The sequence below is a fragment of the Rana temporaria genome, chromosome 9 (assembly GCF_905171775.1).
Source record: "Rana temporaria chromosome 9, aRanTem1.1, whole genome shotgun sequence".
NCBI lineage: Eukaryota > Metazoa > Chordata > Amphibia > Anura > Ranidae > Rana > Rana temporaria.
In genome coordinates this window covers 107,927,166-107,947,849 of record NC_053497.1, presented here as the reverse complement: position 1 = coordinate 107,947,849, position 20,684 = coordinate 107,927,166, and the positions used below count along the sequence as shown (strand labels likewise).

The 20,684-nt window shown below is 41.2% G+C and overlaps 1 protein-coding gene across 2 annotated transcripts in view; it reads right to left on the bottom strand.

Annotated features, from left to right (window-relative positions):
- OLFM1 (olfactomedin 1) overlaps positions 1 to 20,684 on the bottom strand; it is a 103,857-nt gene that overhangs the window by 47,714 nt on the left and 35,459 nt on the right. The window contains exons 1-3 of one of the 2 annotated variants that reach the window (XM_040324093.1): positions 9,471 to 10,041; positions 7,285 to 7,434; positions 4,484 to 4,639 (exon numbers count right to left, since the gene is read on the bottom strand). In XM_040324093.1, coding sequence (XP_040180027.1) covers positions 4,484 to 4,639; positions 7,285 to 7,434; positions 9,471 to 9,620 — 456 coding nt within the window. In that variant the 5' untranslated portion in view covers positions 9,621 to 10,041. Of the gene's footprint in view, positions 1 to 4,483; positions 4,640 to 7,284; positions 7,435 to 9,470; positions 10,042 to 20,684 lie in introns of those variants that run through there. The other variant, XM_040324094.1, reaches the window with a different exon arrangement.

Below are 20,684 nucleotides of genomic sequence, written 5' to 3'. Positions count from 1 at the left end.
TCAGTGCCGCCTATCGGTGCCCATCAGTGCCGCCTATCGGTGCCCATCAGTGCCGCCTATCGGTGCCCATCAGTGCCACCTCATTGGTGCCCATCAGTGCCACCTCATCGGTGCCCATAATTGAAGAAGAAAACTTACTTATTTACAAAAAAATTTACAGAAAAAACTAAAAACTTATTTAAAAAAAAAAAAAAAAAAAAAAAAAAATCGGTATTTTTTTTAGTTGTTGCGCAAAAAATAAAAATCGCAGAGGTGATCAAATACCACCAAAAGAAAGCTCTATTTGTGGGAACAAAATGATAAAAATTTCATTTGGGTACAGTGTTGTATGACCAGGCAATTGTCATTCAAATTGCGACCGTGCTGAAAGCTGAAAATTGACTTGGGCAGGAAGGTGCATAAGTGCCTGGTATGGAAGTGATTAAAAAATCTAATTTATTCATAAATTTAGGCCAATATGTATTCTGATACATTTATTTTGCTAAAATTTATACTGGAATTTTCATGCATTATTTCTTTTTTTTTATACTAGTAATGGCAGCGATTTGTATTAGGACTGCGATTACGTAGAACTGGACACTAACTGACACTTTTAACACTTTGTGGGAACCAGTGACACTAATACAGTGATCAGTGCTAAAGATATGCCTAACTAGTGTTTTTTTTGTAAACTGTGTGCTGCTTTTACTAAGAGACACAAGATCCATCACTTTCCCCCTATCAGAACAGAGCTCTGCCTTGTTTTCATAGACAGATCTCCATCTTGTGCCTCTGCCCGCCGATCATCGGGTACTGGCAGACATCCATTGCCCAGCACCTGCTCTGAGAAATCGGAGCACAAGTGGCACATTGGCGGTGTGCACGCGCCCCCTAGACAACAGTGCAGAATTGCCTATATAAACTTGATTCTGCACAGAGCGGCCACCGTGTAGCAGTATATCTGCTATAGGGCGGTCGGAAAGTGGTTAAAGGGGACCCTGTGGCATATTTTATTTCAATGTACACCTTTTTTAAAGGGTTTATTTTTTAACTAATCCTGGATGTAACCATGTTAGTTGTGTTAAGTGATACTCCTAGTGATCTGTTAAAATATTAAGTACTGTGCTCACTGCTGCTATTACTGCACAAGCTTGGAGCAAATAAAGTTTTCACTATATCTTTTATGTAGTAAATGTTTCAGCTTGTTTAGGTCTATTTGGTAAGGGAAAAAAATTGTATATATTTAATTAATATGTGTGTGTGTGTGTGTGTGTGTGAGAGATATATATATATATAATATAATCTCTATCTTTGTATATACTGCAGTCTTTATACTTTTATAATAGTGTAAGTATACGGTGTGGGTCTATATTATCTTGAATGTCTTTTGTTTGTAATGTGACTAATGTATGTAATGGGTTATCTAATGCTGTAATAGGGTGCTACACTTATATCAAGGAAAGATCACGCTATTTGTGGGGTCTGTTTTTTTACCCTATTAATTCCAGAAACCTAAAGGAATTACATTTTCATGGGCAATGCAAACACTTTAGTGGTTTGACTCTTACCTAAAAAGAGTCCCTCATATTGGAAAGCAGTGTGCTTTACTTTATTTTTTACCCTCAGAATAATTGGATTAATTAAAAAAAAAAATAACAAAATCTGATAGTCGCTGTGTGACCTGGAATAACTTCCCTGGCCTTTTAATGATGTAAATTATTCTCAGTTGTAGCTGCAAAAGCTTGATCGTCTCTGACCTATTAGTAGAGGGAGATGGCACCAGGAAAGGTTATTTGTTAAATCACGCAAGGCATGCTAACATCTATTTGTCACTAATTACATGTCATGCATTGCCATGCTGCATCTCTGCTGGAAAATCAGCCTCTCCAATCTCATTAAGTGACAGGAACTGCCAGGAAGCTGTCGGGATAAGCTTACCTCCCATTCACTGAGGAAACCAATTTGATTTAAAAAGAGTCTGCTGAGCTTATCAATAAAGTGGCATACCTTTTATAGGGTCTGTCCACCCTATAAGGTATTCAGTGGCTGCTGAGGAGTTATTTACCTAGTTATTGCTTATATTTTTCGAGGTGACCAGTAAGGAGATGTCTGTAGTTGACTTTCCAGATCTCCACACTTGTTTTGGCTGCAGTGAGGTAGATTCACACCTGGTGCTGGTTAATGCAATGGCAGGAGTAGGAACACCCCAAACTGAGTTGGAACAAAGCAAAGAACTAAAAAAAAATAAAGCCCTGGGATACATCAAACAAAGGACTCAACTTATCAACCCCCACCTACATACCATATCACTGTTAGGGCCCTTTCACACGGAGCGGATCAGTAATGATCCGCTCCGTGTGTCCGCTTTGCTCAGCGGGGATCCTCTGTAAAATCTCCGCTGAGCTGGCAGCTGACAGGGCGGTCCCCGCACACTGTGCAGGGACCGCCCTGTGTTTCCTCCGCTCTCCCCTATGGGGGATCGGACGAACACGGACCGTATGTCCGTGTTCATCAGATCCGGCAGACGGAAGAAAAATAGGATTTCTTCCGTCTGCAAATGCGGATCTTTGCGGAGGCGGACAAATTACGGGTGTCAGCGGATGTTCATCCGCTGACACCCGTAATCACATAGGGACCCATGTATATCCCGTTTTCATCCGCAAACGAACGGATGAAAATGCGGATATACGGTCCGCTAGTGTGAAAGGGCCCTAAGGTGGACAGACACTTAACGGTTTGGTCTTTCCTACTTTATTGTTCTCTTTTCTGATGCATTTGCTCTTGAAAAAAGGTTAAAGGTATTTCTTGGGGATACGATCTAAGGTACAGGGGACGGTTTTACAACCAATATTATTGTGAAGTCACTAGCTGTCTTTGTTACCTGCTATATGAGTGAGTTTTCTTGGCAGGACTAGGGAAACTATTATTTAGGCAGTTTCAGGAGACCACTGATAGGAGAAGCACACCAAAGATAATAAAATTGTAACCTGTCTTCTACTTGTAAAGATTTTAGTGCTTTGTGAAATCTCACTTTTAAGACCTACTCTGGTCCTTGGTGTTTCTTATTATGTTTTGAGTGTATTGTTACATTTATTCTGCATCTCAGAACATCACCAAAGGTGATAAACTGCTTACTAGTTAGCTTTTTTACAGCAACCATATGCAAATGAATGGAGTAAAGCAAAAACGGCACAGCTTATGTAATATGAGTGGGCAGGGCTTAACCAGTAGAAGAGGCAGAACATGGCATAACATTTTCAAAAATCATTAATTTGAAAAATTAGGAACAGGTTGCAGAGAGACCTTGTGTGATTTTTGTTTATCCTAACAGGACTCCATGTTCTTTACTCCTGAATTGGTTTGCTACTAAGACTGCCCATTGGTTATGATTACCTACTGATTGTATCCAGACATGTACTGGTCATCGGGATTACCAGGAGTTTCCTGGTGGGCCTATGACTCAGTGGGCCGGTCAGACACAGTCTTGGATCTGCTCCTTACTGATAGGAATGATCACAATTTTATTCCTGTCACCGAAGAACAGCTGCCAACACTTGCTGGAGTGAGGATGAGGCGTTCTGCTCCCTCCAGCCTGCAGGGGGAGATAGACAGCTGGCAGACTTTCCTTCCTCTCTCCCCTTATCACTTGTAACTTATCACATGGCTGGAGAGAGGAAGAGAAGCTGCCTTCATTCTGGAGAGCTGTGAGTACATGGGGAGGAAAGGGGTGACACTTGATGTAAGAGGACGCTGATAGGGACCACTCTGATGTGAAGATGGGTGCTGAAGGGGCCACTTAGATGTAAGGGAGTGCTGATGAGGACCACTCTTATGTAAGGGGGTGCTGATAGGGACACTCAAAATTAAAGTGGGCTGGTCTGGATGGGGTCCAGGGCCAAATTTTTGTTCCAGTCCAGCCCTGATTGTATCTCTTGGTTTATTAATTGATTTAGTTTGGTAAAGTATATTCAAAGATTAGCTACATTTGCTTTAGCAAGTAAAACAAACAAGTGTAAATTTTAAAACGATAATGTAAAAGGATTCTCAGCTTGCCTATTTCAAGATTTAGCATGCCATCGTCAACTACCGACACATCTATACACCTACAGAATTTTGTAAAAAAACAGGGGTAAAAAAACAGGGGAAGAGCTCAGGAGATGGATATTAGCCCAAGCTAAAATACTGTAAAAAAGGACAGAAAATTGTCTCAGATTACTTATCACCTTCTGACATTATATTCTACTTTTCTATAGTCAGTTTACTAGATGAAAACCCTCTTTATTCTAGTTACTGTCTTGTTTCTAGTAAAACCTCAGAGAGAATGAGCATAGCAAACTTTACTAAATCATAATATATAATGCAAAGTAGGGTAGTTGAAGTGAAGGTAGGCAATCTGTGTGGCACAGGTTTTTGTATAACTAAGATTCCCCTCGTGGACTTATAGTTCTACAGGAGCCATGTTAACACAGTTTACCTAGCCCCACCTACGAGGAACAGTACTCACCTTGAACTGCCTGGCCTGGTGCTGCCTATGAGTCTCCTCCACTTGTTTAAATTTGGATTCCAGGCCTTTCATTTGATTCTCCATTCTCTCTACATATTGCAGGTCCCTTTGGGTCCGCCTGTCAAGAACTTCTATTGACTGAGACATATTTTGCACCTGAAATTAGAATAAAACAAAAACGGATGTACAGTGCAACCGGCTTTATTATTTGATTATTATGTTGAGTTTATCATGGTGTTTTTCCATCTATAGCCAAAACAAAACTCCATATAAAAACCTGGGCTATACTTGCACTATATGTTCCTTTTATGATATACGATTTGCTTGCCTGAAGCATTAAATGTATATCTGTTCCCAGGCTAACAAAACAGCATCCACAACCATCAGGGTAATATTCTTCAAGCCTTTATTTTCCTTCTCGTAAAGCCATATTTAGGCCAGTAATTTGGAATTTAGAAGGACTGACAGCGACCCAGGCTAAAAGCCACATTTTTCTGATCATGGTATGGTCCAATCCACCACCACCTCGGATTTAAAGTGACTGTAAATGTGTTGTTTTTTTTACTTCATAAGAAATGGGTTTATACTTGCCTGCTTTTGTGCCATGAAATGGCAGAAAGTGGTCCTGAACTTCCTGTTCCCGGGTCCACTGCAACCACTTCTGGCCCCTCCTCTTTGGTGAGTGCCCCCAAAGAAAGCCGCTTTCTATGAGGCACTCATGGGGGCTTGCTCCCAAGCCCTAGCTGTCCTAGACACAGACAGCTGAACTCTGTCTCGCCTCCCACTCCCTTGCCATTAGCTTTTATTGACAGCAGGAGGAACCAATGGCTCCCACTGCCTCAACAAAGCCTATGAAAGCAGGAGGTGGGGAAGAGAAGAGCTGCAGATAGCACAGCACTGGATTGAATGAGGGCTCAGGTAAGTAAAATGGGGAGAAGGGGGAGCTGATGGAACAATACTGATGCCTAAACAAGGAATGCATTAAGGTAAAAATATTTAGGCTTTATAACCACCTTTATTTTAAAATAACAAAGGCCTGTATCGGCATCTTTAATAAATGTTGTCGCAACTTTATTTTGTAGTAGCTATATTTTTTGTCTAACGCTTTTTATTTTGTTGCTTTTATTTTTAAGCGACTGCACAGCTTACGTGCTTTAAAGTCCAAATGGACTTTCAGTTCAAACTGCCGTAGCTAATTACATCCCTGATGTATCAAAACAAAAAGTGTGCTTAGTCATAGTTTTTCTTTAAAAATCAGTCACAGTCTGAACAGAAATGGTATGTTTCTCTCTTTAGGCAAGCCCTGATCTCTTTGCAGAGGTTAAACACCCCCCCCCCCCTGCTGAGTCAGAGCCAGAGATCTCCAATCAGCAGAGATCTCTAGCTTTGGTGATTACAGAGCTAAAGCTCTAACTCAGCCTGAGGCTGTTGGACGTCTGCAATGAGACCACTGCATCCTCACAGAAAGTACTGTAAGGGTCCTTATCTATTGCATGCTGGCAGGGCACAGTCTTTAATACTACAGGCTGTGACTGGTTTAAAAAGTAAATGAACTTAGATATTGAACACTTTTTGTTTTGGTGGACATGGAACATACCTAGCTGATGTAAAGGTTCAGTTGTGCTTTTGGTCTTCTTTGTTAAAGATCTACTAAATAGCACACTTGTATAACTTCAACCTCATTACTTTGGAAAGCTACTAAAGCATACAGTATGAGTTGGTGTCATACCTTCATAAAATGCCTTTGCAGAATATGTCGCACAAGGCCTGGACAGGCTTTGTCTCCAGCTAGTGAGCTGCTACAAACCCCATTACATTCTTTGAAGCCAGCTGATGGTACATGCTGGACTTCATAGTTTTTACAGTTGGAGGTCACATGTTAGTAATGGCTTGCCTTAAGCCCTGTAACATCTCTGTGCTAAGTAGGACTGCTTGTCTGCACACTGACATATTTCAAGTTTACAGATGATGCCAATCTGTACACCCTTCCAGTAGGCAACTATATGTTGTGATTATGATCTAATTGACATTGCATACCAAGCAGAAATCTAGCAGGTAAGAAGTTGCCATGGATAGTTGCACAGCTATGTGCCCAAATTTCTACAGAGTATAAAAGGAGAAAAGCCTTTACAGCCTATAATGGGTAATTCATGAGTCTGATCCTGACTTTGAGGCTGACACATGCTCACAATACAAATTCTGTAATTGATCCACTATAGGTTTTATACACCTCTGTTGTGAACCCATATCAGTCAGATTTGGATATCCTTTCAAAGGTCAACTGTGATTCCAATTGAGTAACCTTCAGCAGTATCTAGCAACGCAATCTTGTGTAAGGACTAATTTGTTTCGCTGATGTAACTGAGCTCTATGATTTGTTTAAAAGGCACAGTGCAGTTAAGGCAGGACAGAAAGCTATGACAACCAAATACACCTGATGACCGATTTCCCAAAGTAGCTGGAGACAGCACATTGAAACATTTTCATTACATAATAATGGCAGAATCTGGAAAAATCTAGGAAAATGCATCTTTGCTTTTGGCAGGAGTTGCACTAAACACTTATGGCTTACATACTTACCGTACATTGCATCTGAAAATAAACCTTCTTTGGATGGATATTGAGGCTTTCAGGTCCCTCCACACTCTAAGTTTGCAGATAATAACAAAGGCCCAGATGCTGATTTTATTAGGTGTTTACTTAATCTGAAATGTAAACTTAATAAAATCGCCTCCTATGCATTTCTTCTCCAACAACACCCCAGCAAGTAAGCAAAGATGCCACATTTATGTTCATCTCACCTTTTCTAAGAGCTGCCTGAGCTGCTTTGTCCTGGCATCCCGAGAGCACATTGTCTGCTGCGGTGCTACCACTGTACATATACATCGGCCCTCACTGTCCTGGGCAGAGCTATACACCTGCCAACTTTCTTCTGGGTTGGTTGGCAAGACCTGTAAAACGAGGAGAGGACAGAAACTCCTTAAACCTGAACAGCCTAAGAATGTAAAATACATCTCTGAAGACAGAAGGGAGTAAAAAATAAAGCAAACATAACAGTAAACAGAGAGAAGAAAATGATGGAAAGGAAAGAAAATACTTCCACATTGGATTTGTGACCGTGTAGAAAATTAGAGCATGAGAGACTTTCTTCACAGTTCTGAGTGTTGCAAGGATCAGTATCTCTTCTTTCCAATGCATAATGCCGTAACATGACTCAGTTTCTTAAATGCAAAACAAAACATTTTAAAGGCTGTTGCTTTTATGTGAATGCATGGCAAGGAACAATAATATAGCCGTGGAAATGTGGCAAGTAATGGTATATGGATAAATGCGGAAATGTGTCTTTTAATATATCTTTTACACCTGTTATCTATGGATATCAGATTGGTATCCATTTCTTACAAAAATAGGCATTGATCATTTTTGCCTAATACTTTCTACCACAGAATAAAAGCTCCTTGCTTTACTGCTTCCTAAGTCGAGCTGTGATCTTGTTACACAGCACTCATCCACATAGTCGGCTCATATTGTAATTACACAGAGGACACAGAAAAAACGAGAACTCTGCTACCTAATCTCACTGGCTGAGAGCCAAATTGCTGGCTGTCCTGGCATGCATCAAAACGACAAGAGCATCGGAAATTGAACAGACTGTAAGGCGCTTTTACACTTTCAAGATATTACTTGGGTACAGTGTAGGGATGCTGCAGTTATTTCTGAACAGAGATGAGATTTCTGCTGGGCTTAGGTGAAGATGGCTGTGAAGGACACATTGCTGATATAGGTATACCAGTGCGATCGGTGTATATCTGTAAGGCCTGCCAGCTTTGTGGAGAGTTGTGTGATTTGTAGCTCGGGAGTGCCACTTACACACTGGCAAAGTGATGTGGAATAAGACCTTAACTTCTGCAATAATTGTTCATATAGATGCATATAATTAAACTATGCACATTTCGGAAACCAGATTTATATCCACTGCACAAAACAGGAGTGGCCGAAATACTAAGGATTACTTGAATTCTGGGCATTAGAAGGATTTTATGGGAAAATGTAACTCCAAATTGTAGATATGACCTCAATTCCAGGGGTGATCCCTACATCCAAGATATTCTCTATTCTAAAAATTCTAGGAATTATTACAATCTTAGGCAAGGATTTTAAAAGTGGCAAGAATTTTAGGTATGACCTTGATTCTGCGAGTCATAAGATAACCTTGATTCTAGTTTTAGAAATGTAGATTTGCTCTTCATTATTTGAATGACCTGAATACTAGTGATGACCTCCATTCTGAGGGAAATTTGAATTCTATAGATAACTTTTCATTGTAGGATGTTATCCAAATTTGACGGATAACAAAGTACAAAGTAAACAGATCTATGTTTCCTTTTCTTTGTTCCTCACAGGAATACACACAGGGGTATAACAATCCAGTTTTTTTTTTTTTTTGCATTTAATACACTAAACAAACTCTTCTATATGACAAGGCAGTGTGTTAAAAGCAAAGATGGCCAAAAAGGATGAATTTGGAGGCTGGGATTTTTATTTTCAGATGCCTTTTACCCAGAATCTCTCCCCTTTCTCCTGCTGCCACTTGTCCCTCCGTTACAATAATGAGGATTGTAGAAAGGCTTCTAATGTCTTTCCTGTGGCCAAAGAACCATTAACAGAGGATCCTACCAGCTTTGCATCCACAGAGGGTGGCAAGCAGTGACTGCATCTCTGATCGCAGTACACTGGGAGGAGAAAGCCAACTGCTCCAGTAATTGCCACAAAGATATTATTCATATATCCTCCCTTTTAATTGTTCTGTAACAGACTAAGATACTGTTTTAACCTTTCATTTTAACTTGTTAAGAGTTGAAGGCAGCAAGATGCGCTCATACTTTGCACTCATGGGTTAACATAATCTCGCATATCAACCCTCCCCCCAAACATTCTGGCATAAAATGCCAACTGGTGCCAGGCATTTCATTCTCTCCTAACTCACCCCAATGCTTCTGTCCAAGGTGCCTGGATTGGCCGCTGTTAGCTTGGTGGTGTTTAAGCCAACCAAGGATGGCAGGGTCTGCGACATCCAGTTGGTAATCATCGCCATGGTGCTCAGGACAACCCCAATCTTGAGTAAAGGCACAGACATCTCTGCTCCGGTCTCCTTTGCCAACAAACCTTCATTCTGTAGCAGCCGGGGAAGTTGACTTTGACTTCAGAGAGCATGCAGGCATTATTGGAGCCTCCCAATCCTCCAGCATGGCAAGTCGCCTCCGAGACATCTTTGCCTACGGATCAAGCTCTGCCTCGATGTATCTCACACAAAATAAATTCTTGCAGGATAGGGAAGAAAAATGTGAGCAAACCAGTGAGTGTGAGATGAGTAGAATTTTTCTCTCTCTCGCGGTGGTGCTGAGCCTTGGCCAGAATCCTTTTTACGAAACGCTGGTCCTCCTCCGGAAGAGAGAGGTTATTTTAAGAGCGTATCCCTGCTGCTGCTGGCTGCCAGACTCCAGATCCCTACCAAGCTGTGCAATTGACATGCAACTAACTGATCAGAGGAAGGATGGGGATGGATTAGTGCTAGGAGGAGGGGCTGCAGGTTCAGTGTAAGAAAACGCAAGCTGATGTCACGTTAGATTTTTTTTTCCCACTCTCATCCCTTTGTCCCCCTCCCTGATCCAGCCCCCCCCCCACACTTGTTATCTCGCCAGGCTAGGACAAGAGCATTTTAGGAAAGAGGTATAGCCAGGTGAAAATGCTGCCTAGTGCAAAAATCACACTCATTAAAGGCACCCAGCATTTAATTACATCGTATAGCTTCCTCCTGCTCAGATTTCACCTAAATCCTGAGAGGAGATCCTCTTCCCTCCTCCACCACTGTCACTCTGTCCTTTGCCTACAATGCCACTGCAGAATAAAGAGGTGACCTATTAAGAAATTACAGTCTACGCTTGCTGCTCTCTCAACACACGATCTTGCTGCTCCATATATTTACAACTGCTTTTTTTTACAATAGCAGAGTTCGTTTACTAGCTTTCCCAGTCGGCAAATAAATAGACAGCAGGTGCTGAGATCAGTGTGTAAATATAGAAATAGTATATTGCATGCTGTGACATGCTCTATAGATTATCTTGCTCACATAGGATTTTATTTACATCGCTCCCTCCCTCTCTAAACCCCCCCACCACACACACCATCCTCGTCCCTCCTCTCCTTTGTCTTTTCTCCGTCTCTTCTCCTCACCATCCTTTACCCCTGTCTCACTTCTCCTCTACATCGCTCCCCTTTTTTTCCCCTCTTCTAACTCGCCCTTCTCGCGCTCTCTCTTTCACCTTCTACTCTTTTTTTTTTTTTTTACTATCTCATTCCTTCCCTCACCCCTTTATCTTTATTCTTGTCTTGCTTCTCCTCGTCATTCCCGCTTTTTGTTTCTGTCTCTACCCCCTTCTTTTCCTTTCTCCTGATATTTTTCTGACCCTTTTATGTTCGCTCCTTTTTTTTTTTTTTTTTTTTTTTTTATTGTCTTTTCCTGCTAGTTTTTCTTTCTCTCCTCTCTCTCCTTACTTCTCTTTTCTTTTTACCTCATCATATTTTGTTGGATCTCCTTTCACTCTCTATTGTATCTCCTCCTCTTCTTTTTGCCATTTGTTCGTTTTCTCTTCCCCCTCTCCGTCCCCCAATATATTTTATTATATTTCAATACATATTTGAATCCAGTAAAAAGATGCATGGTAAATGAGTGCCTGTAATGTAATCACTATTGCTCAGGGAAGTAAACAGAGGAAAGCACATTTTTCTCTATGATTGATAAACCGTGGAAAACAGAGTTGATCGGCTTTTATCTGCCATTCAGCAGCCAGAAAACGTCTCACTTAGTGGTTTCAGCAATGATGGAGTTAATCACTGACAGTGATCGATGTAAAGTGCAGCCAGTAAGTGGCCCCAGGGGAACACATGAGGAATCAAGGAGGATGCTGCACTTCCTGGCAGAATAGGCCATCACAGGGCAGGTATGAGCACCATTAACATAATGTATGTAAATGATTCTGCCTTGTGAAACTGCTGACACAGGTGGCACAAGCGGAGAGAGCTGCCAATGATTGGAAAATTGACTATGATATATTATGTAATTGATAAACTCTTGTTTAGTTCTTCTTTTTTTTCTAAATTAATGAACACAATCTTGCCAGTACACAACAGGAATGCAAAGTGTGGTGTGGTGGCGCCATCTGCTGAAGCTTTCTCTAACTGCACCTCCATTGTTAGTTCAAGAGGTCAGTTTTCTCCACAATTAAAAGATGTACATCACGCCTTTAATTAAAGGATGCAGGATGTGGGAGATTATACACACTTAGATCCCAGGCTACTTCCATTTCGGTGGCATTAGTTTAATACTCTTAGGGCCAATTACAATTATTTTGAGAGACATGGGCAACTGCCCAATTATAGCTATATCAGGAAACGTGGAGAAGTATGAAGCCACAGTAAAGTTTCATTGAATCTGACTGTAGGTTTCCCTTCCTTTTTTACTTATTAGAACATAGAACAGGAATAATAGAATAATTACTTTTTTTCTGCAATAACTAGCAAAGCAAATTTTGTTTTTTTTCCCATGGACATTCAATAGCAGAAAGCAGAAATGGACAGGTCTATCTGATTCACTACAATTCTCAGTAAGGTATGCCTCTTGTTATTTTGCTATAAAATAGTCCTATCGCACTATAAAGGCAGAAATAAAGGAACAGCCTCCATACAGTAAATAAGCTGGTCTTTATAGCTGCCTAAATCCCACCAAATCCTGTAGCTCCTTAACCGTTTCCTTTCTGCCTACAGTACAGACTCGCCTTTCCATTCTAATTTGTTCCATTATATCCATGCTGAGTTAATGCAGTTCAGTGGGACAGCAAACATGCTGTTTTTTTTTTTTACTAAGAAAATCACAGTATTTTAAAAGAGCAATGTGACATTTGGCCGTGCCCTCCTGTGACCCAGAATCGGCTGACAATGGACTAAAGTCAAAGCTCGCTGTTGGCTGACATCCGAGCCACTTGACTCTCGAGGGATCTCAACAATTATGCCAGGATCCCCTTACAGGCAGCTGGGCCAGCTTTTCGGCATGCTACTGAGCGCCTGAGCCAGTCGCTCTTACCCAGCGCTCCAGTGATCATTGGAGGGACAGAGCATTGACTGGCAGTCACCGATCTCTGCTCAGAGCATATCCAAGAATTGAGCGATCAGTGGTCATGTGATCGCTCAGTTCTCGGGCTTACATCTGACTGATGCTCCAGCAAGTAGGTAGGTATGTATGTTTGTTTATATTTTCCCATACTTATCCTTTTTAAATTAGGGCAACCTTTGTAGAGCTTAAAAGGAATTTCTAAAAATATGGGCCTAAACCAGAACATTTTGAATCTGGGGCTCTCCTTGCATAAAAGTAAAAAAATAAATAAAATGTGTTGCTTCTGATACATTGCAAGGCTACAGTGATGTAACATTTTAATAATTCTACATTTGTCGTTAACATTTGAATTTATTGTAAGTGAACAAATGACAGTTACGGATATTTAGCAGTGTGTTGTTCGACTACAATTCCCTGTCATTGACTGTTTTCAATAGGTTGTGCATACATCAGCAGGTGCTGTTATTGTTACTTCACTGTGTTCAATGATCACTTGCATTGGTAAGATTTCTCTAAAAAGTGTATTTTGCAGCAAATGAGCTTTCAGCATAAAGGTTGTCTTTTTTACACTCCCGTTTTTGTGAGTTTAGGTGTTTTTTTCCTCTGCCCTTAAACTATGTTATCCTATGTGCCCATGCACACACAGATGATTTTAGCAGTTTAGTGGATGTTTTCTGAACGCCCTAAAATCGTGTTCAGGAGAGGCACATTTCTTTCTTGTATCAAATCAGCAAAGGTTTGTTGTTTTCTGCCTTTATAATCAATGTGTTTCCTGTTTTGTGCCTGGCCAGGATATCATCAGGAGCCAGCTGAAATTCACTACATGTTTGGCCAGTTTAAGATTATTGGAACAGTTTTAAAAAATAAAAAATTTCTATGCCTAGAAGCATCCTCTCTAAATTCTCTGTCACTATCATCACACATAAGGGGTTATTTACTAAAGGCAAATCCACTTTGCGCTACAAGTGCAAAGTGCACTTGAAATTGCACTGAAAGTGCACTTGGAAGTGCAGTCACTGTAGATCCGAGGGGGACATGCAAGGGGGAAAACAAAAAAACAGTATTTTAGCTTGCACATTATGGGATAATAAAATAAGCAGAGCTTCCCCTCATTTGAGATCTACCCCTCAGATTAACAGCGACTGAACTTCCAAGTGCACTTTCAGTGCAATTTCAAGTGCACTTTGCACTTGTAGCTTGCACTTATAGTGCAAAGTGGATTTGCCTTTCGTAAATAACCCTCATAGTGAGCGAAAAATATTTTTGGTAGGAAAAACAAGCTAATAGAAAGGCTGTTCATATAAAAGATTCTTCCTAAATTTTATAAGCATTGTCAAAGGGCCCATTTTCACTTGTGCTGCACATTTTCATGCATTGAGGCAGGCTGTGTTAAGATGCCTCATTCGTTCATGAATGGTAATATGCAGTGCACATAGTACCACATGTTAATGCTTGTTGCAGTAAAACGTGCATTTTACTGCATTACACAAGTATGTGGCCAGCATAGTCTTATAGTCTGATTCTACAATCTCTTTTGGATATTCCAACTCCTACATAGTTTAAGGGATTCTCCAAACCAGCCTTTTCAATCAGGGTACCCAAGCAAATTGCCCAACAACTATATACAAGTCAGCAAATGGAAGACGCCTGCCTTTTAGTACACAAAGCCACAGGTTTTCATTGTGCACTATTACAACCTTTCAGCCACCGGACTCCTACAAGCCAATGACATCATCAGTTGATAAAGAGGATGTTGGGCGCCTGCACGGCATCCTTTTTGGCCCTCCCCTGCCCCTTCTGTCAGCACTGGGGTCACATTAGCTGAGTGAGGAAGAGAAACTGAGTGAGAAGAGAGTTATTGGAATACTAGTCAACACCAGTGTGCAAAAGATGTATTTTCTTTGGAAGAATAAATACGTTAGGTTTTTTATATGTGTGGATGTTGCTGCGTTATGTAAAACTGTTAGATTTTTTTTTTTTTTTTTTTTCGAATGGGGTGTCTTGTGCATATTTTTAAAGGGTGCCTTGACTGAAAAAAGGTTGAGAAATACTGCTCTAAATTAACCATTTGATTTAAATCCAAGCACACCGGTCTTTAGTGCTATATGCTTGTTTACTTTTTTGGGGGGGAAAATACCTTTTTAAAATCAGATTGTAATCAGTGTGGCCTTCCTTTTTTTAAAATTTCATGTTTACTTGTTGGTAAAAGAAATTATAAAATCACATTGTAATGATGTGGCCAGTGTGATTTTACATAGCTTAATTTTTATAAGGCTGATTTGTCCATCTAATTTCCATGCAACAGATTAGTTTTGGCTGTCACATCATGGTCTGGATTACCGCTGCAGCTTGATTTACTAAGAAGAGAGACTGCCCGGGTCACCACATAGCTACAATTGTGAAAGAGCAGCAAACTACTTTTTTGTATTTCCTTTCCCAGTAAAACAAATTAAATAATATATAAATGGTAAAATTACAGAATTACATGGCCAAATGATAGAAATGCACACAGTAAATGCCTCTTTTAGGGCTTGTGTCCATGGGCATTATACCATGAAGCACAATATGTTTTTCAGAGATTTTACTTTTAGTTGATCACCGAGTTGCTGTTGTATTTAATTTACATTGACTTGTACATGGAAGAAAAACATTTTAAATGTTCAAAAATTGTACCTACTCTAAAAGCCATGCTTCCTGCATTGGATTTTATGTAAATGTAGTAGAACAGTGGGGAAGATTTACTAAAATTGGAGCACTAACTTCAGCTTGTTCAGTTAAGCTTTGACAATAAAGCCTGCAAGCTGATTGGTGCAGCTCTGCATAGAAACCAGATTTTGTGTGCTCCATTTTTTTGGTAACCCCCCATCCCCCAAGTGTATTTCTGCATTGACCCTGTGATCAGTAATGCCTTGTACACACGATCGGAATTTCCGTCGGGAAAAACTCTGACTGATTTTTCCGACGGAATTCCGTTCAAGCTGTCTTGCATACACACTGTCGCACCAAATTCCGACCGTCAAGAACGCGGTGACGTACAACACTACGACGAGCCGTGAAAAATTAAGTTCAATGCTTCCGAGTATGTGTCGACTTGAATCTGAGCATGCGTGTTTTTTTCTCCGTCAAAGTTCTATACAGACAAACTAAATTTCCGATTGAAAAAAAATTCTATCGGGGGAAAAAAAGAGAACATGTTCTCTTTCTAAGTCTGTCGGAAATTCCGATAGGGCACACACACGGTCGGAATATCCGATGAAAAAATTTTGTCCTGACTTTTTTCATAGGAAATCCGATCGTGTTTACGCGGCATAAGGCAATGCAGAGAACAGATATCATTCACAAATTGGAATATTATTATTCAGAATTTTTATAGTGGAGGAGTTTTACAAAATATACAGAGTCAGAGTTACAATACATTTCAGGATAAAGGGGTTAGGGCCCTGCTCCTCGAGAGCTTACAACAGCTCTCAAGGTCTTCAACCTTTTAAAGAGCGAGGGCCACTTAAGTGATTTCGTAACCGATCGTGGGCCACAATAATGTGAAATGGTTCAGAATTTATTTTTTACATTTTGAACAGCATAATTAATATTTTCCTCCTACAACCACTGACTGCCAGTGGGAGGGAGAGAATGATAAGCCTGCTTTGAGCAGTTGCAGGAGGGAAATGGAGAGGATTGATTCCTGTACAGGCATAACCCGCTTTAAGTACACTCACTTTACATACACTCACAGGTATGTCCTTACACGGGAGTGTATGTAAAGGGCCTCACAAGTACTGTACAGACATTTTGCAGCCACAATAGAAGGAGCTGAAGCTCAGAGAGCATAGCCTGCCTTGTTCCAGTGTGCCCCTGACACCCCCACTACAGCCCCTGAGACCTCAACTACAGCCCCCTGATCCCCCACTACACCCTAGAAGTGAAAAAAGGTATTGTTTCACTTTAAGTACATTTTTGTTTTACATACATGCTCTGGTCCCATTGTGTACTTAAAAGTGGGGTATGCCTGTATATGTCGCCCTTACTGCCCAAGTGTAAAGCAGAATGTGACAGGAAAGCCGCATGGGCCCCCTGGAGCATGGTTTGGGATTGCTATTGCCAACCCTGACATTACACCGGTGGTTGGGGAGTGTGGTAAAAACACATCCCAACTATGTGTTTTTACCACCCCCCAAATCACAAATGTAAATGAGTCGTTACTGTCTTGAGCCCCATATAAGACTGCTTTCACACTGATGCATTGCAGTTTACCTGGGTTTGGTGCACTTTTCTGAAAGTGCACCAAACCCGCAAGATATAATTGAAGTCTATAGCAAAGCATAGTTAACCCGCAAGAAAGCCGCAGGTACACTGCACTGCACCCACGGATCAGTGTGAAAACAGCCTAACAGTTGTTAATCCTTTTTATACATGCTAATTTACCCATAACAAAAGTGATGTGTATGTGTTTAATACACTGAACTTGTTTTCCTCTTCCAGCTTCTGCTGGCATTACTCTTCAGGCTGTTACAAATGACCCAGGTGAAGTGCACTTGGTATCACTCCACCTGGGACAGGAGCTGGCACTACAGAGGAGGCTCGATGCACTCTGATGCTCTGTGATGGCTGGTTGGTAAGCTTTGATCACGATCAACAGGTTGTCGACCCTGGGCAATCGCTTTTATGGTTTGATGTTGACGGCCACACCCGAGGGCTCAGGTTGAGCACCCCTAGCTTGCAATCTAAATCATCAGATTTAAGTTTTATATTATATAAATCAGTAATATGCGGCTTCTGATTGGCTGGGCATGCCACGGTTTTCCCTTAACTCCAAGCAAAGCAGAAAGCTTTGTGTCTGTCCACAAATAAACATAGACACCATATTGTCAAAGGTATTGGGACACCTGCCTTTAATGGCATCCCAGTCTTAGTCTGTAGGGGTTCAATATTGAGTTGGGCCATCCTTTGCAGCTAAAACAGCTTCAGCTCTTCTGGGAAGGCTGTCGACAAGGTTTAGGAGTGTGTCTATGGGAATGTTTGACCATTCTTTCAGAAGCGCATTTGTGGGGTCAGGCACTGATATTGGACGAGAAGGCCTGGCTTGCAGTCTCCACTCTAATTCATCCCAAAGGTATTCTATCGAGTTGAGGTCAGGACTCTGTGCACGCCAATAAAGTTCCTCCACCCAAAACTAACTCATCCATGCCTTTATGGACCTTGCTTTGGGCACACCCTTTGCATTCATACATTCTGACCGTATGTTTAGTCTGATCATGTAAATGCAGCTTGAAGGGCTGCCAACCCAAAATATAATTTTTGAAGACTGCCTGAAAAAATTACTGATGTTGAAGGTTTAGAACAGATGTACCTCCTTAGCACCTGCTTATTTGGCAATCGCACCAGCACATTTTCTTGTTTTATATTTATATGTGATAGAAAACTGCATGCTATAATCAATGATATGACATTTAATTTTCTGCATTGTAGCTGGCTTTCTGTGAATCTATGTGGTGCTTGACATCCCTTTTTCCACAGCTATTCATTGGCACCAGGTTGAGGAACATTACACACTAACTTGTATACAGTAGTTTATAAAATGAAGCCACACCCAATAAAGAGAACTGACTTTGTTAAGCTTGCATAAAAATTCATAATCCCTAAGTCAATGAAAGATATTGCTGATAATGTATATTCACTTACCTGCTACTATCTACAATGCTCTATAAATACACATTGAAATAAGTCTAGAGCCCTCCTTTACATGCACAGCGCAGTGAGCCGCGCCTGCCATGAATGGAGTCCTATCATCCATATTTATCCTGCAGAGGGCAGCACAGTAAAGCCAATGTGATATTTGTGATGAGGCTCTGGCAGCTCAGTACTAGCTGATGTTTTTCTGCTCCACTCTTGTTGCCATCATATCTGCATCTTTCTTGCACTATCTGAACCTGAATACCTCGTCAGACACAGCCAGACTCACATTTATTTTTGTTTAAAAGAAACCTATAATGAGTAAAGGCTGCCTTTGCTGACCTCCTCTAGAAGTCACCTGGTTATCCCTGGCTGCATACCTCCCAACTTTATGAGATGGAAACAAGGGACACCTATTAGTAGGCATTAGACACCCCCTGCCATGTCCTCTTCAATGAGAATTATCTAAAAAAAAAAATGTAGTTAAACCTACAAGTGCTTTTTTTTTTTTTTTTTTTTTTAGTTACCACTACTATTCCTTTATACAGACTCTTGAAATTTACAAATGCAGCGATTTAGAAATTGGATGAAGGGTTTACCACTGTAAAACAGTTTTTGATAGATAAATGGTGCATCAGACCAAAATGAGGGACAAATGAGGAGGAAAGAGACAGAGACGCTGTTCCAAATCAGGGCCATCCCTCAAAATCAGAGATTATTGGGAGCTATGCTAACTGCGCCAATTTCTGAATAACTGACCCAGAGCAAATATGCTGCCAGTGAAGTTGAATACGTTTAGAGTCGCTGCACTGTGACTAGAAACCTAAAAAATGACTGCTTCCATGGGTGTCTGGTTTAAAACATAACCCTTTTTCAATAAATCAGTCTCAAAGTTTCAATGAAAGTAGCCGTTTACCATGTAATGTGATGTAACTAGTGGTGGTGTAATGGCACCCCTGAACCAGAATGTAGTCAATGAATTGTGAATGTTTGCCTAATCATGTGGATGCTTCTAATCTATATAGTTTAAAGTGTATCTCCGCCGAAAAAAATATATATTAATAGCCAGCAGCTACAAATACTGCAGCTGCTGACTTTTAATATTAGGACACTTGCCTGTCCCAGAGTCCAGCGCTGTCGGCAGTAGAGGACGAGCGATTGCTCATCACTCTGCTGCCCCCACTGCCATCCTCTGTGAGGGAACCAGGAAGTGAAGCATTGCTGCTTCACTGCCCAGTTCCCTACGGCGCATGCGCAAATTGCGCAGCGCCATCCTCACTGGTTCCCGCTGTGTTCTGGGAGCCAAATGTTTCCCAGAACACATTGGACGGGGGCGGGAAGTGAGGCACTACCCGCAGAATCCCTGCAGTGAGGACTCCCGGAAATGGGTGCAAATACCTGTCTTTGGCAGGTATCTGCACCCACCTCCCCCTGAAAGGTGTCAAATGTGACACCGGAGGGGGGAGGGTTCTGATGAGCGGAAGTTCCACTTTAGGGTGGAGCTCCGCTTTAAAATGCTTGAAATCATATTTCAGTCTGGAGTTTACACATGCACAAACCTGTGCCTGGGCAGACCCTAATCAACCCATGCACATTAGCATTATTGCTTTGTGTGCCAGTGGGAAGATAGAAAAGATCTCCCTCTTACTGGCTCTGTCATAAGAGAAGTGCTTATGCACTTCTTTTAGAGTACTGTGCTGGCAGTGAGATCCATGTGCCAGGGCCATATATATGTAGACAATTGGCTGCACACGCCTATGTACATGTACCAGCTGAAAGCTCATAGCATGCTTTAAAGTGGGGGTATATTTTGTGTAATAAGCTGGGGGTGGGAGGCAGAGGCACTTAGATGGGGTTACAGCAATGTTTTTCAATTCCAGTCCCCAAGGCTCACCAACAGGTCATCTTTTCAGAATTTCCTTCAGATGAAACGGCTGTGGTAATTACTAAGGCAGTAAAACTATTCAAATCACCTGTGCAAAATAATGGAAGATTCCTGAAAACATGACCTGTTGGTGCGCCTTGAAGACTGGAATTGAGAAACACTGGGTTACAGTATGAAGAGTGCTCTAAGTGGATGATGTTAAAAGACCAATGAAGAGGTGGGACGGTGGCACAGAGTTTGCATACTTTGACTAGTTGGAATCCTTTTTGTGCTTTGATGTTTATAGGACTGCTGGGTTGGGGCATTAGAGAAAAATAAATGGTAGTTAAATCTTTATGGCATATAAAAAGGGTGTATGCACTGTGTGGCTGGAATTGGCCTTTAAAATTTGTAACACGCTGACCTGATGCCAGGTATGATCAGTTCCTCAGTGACCTTGTTTCCAGATTCCAGACAGTGCCATGTGATGGGTTATT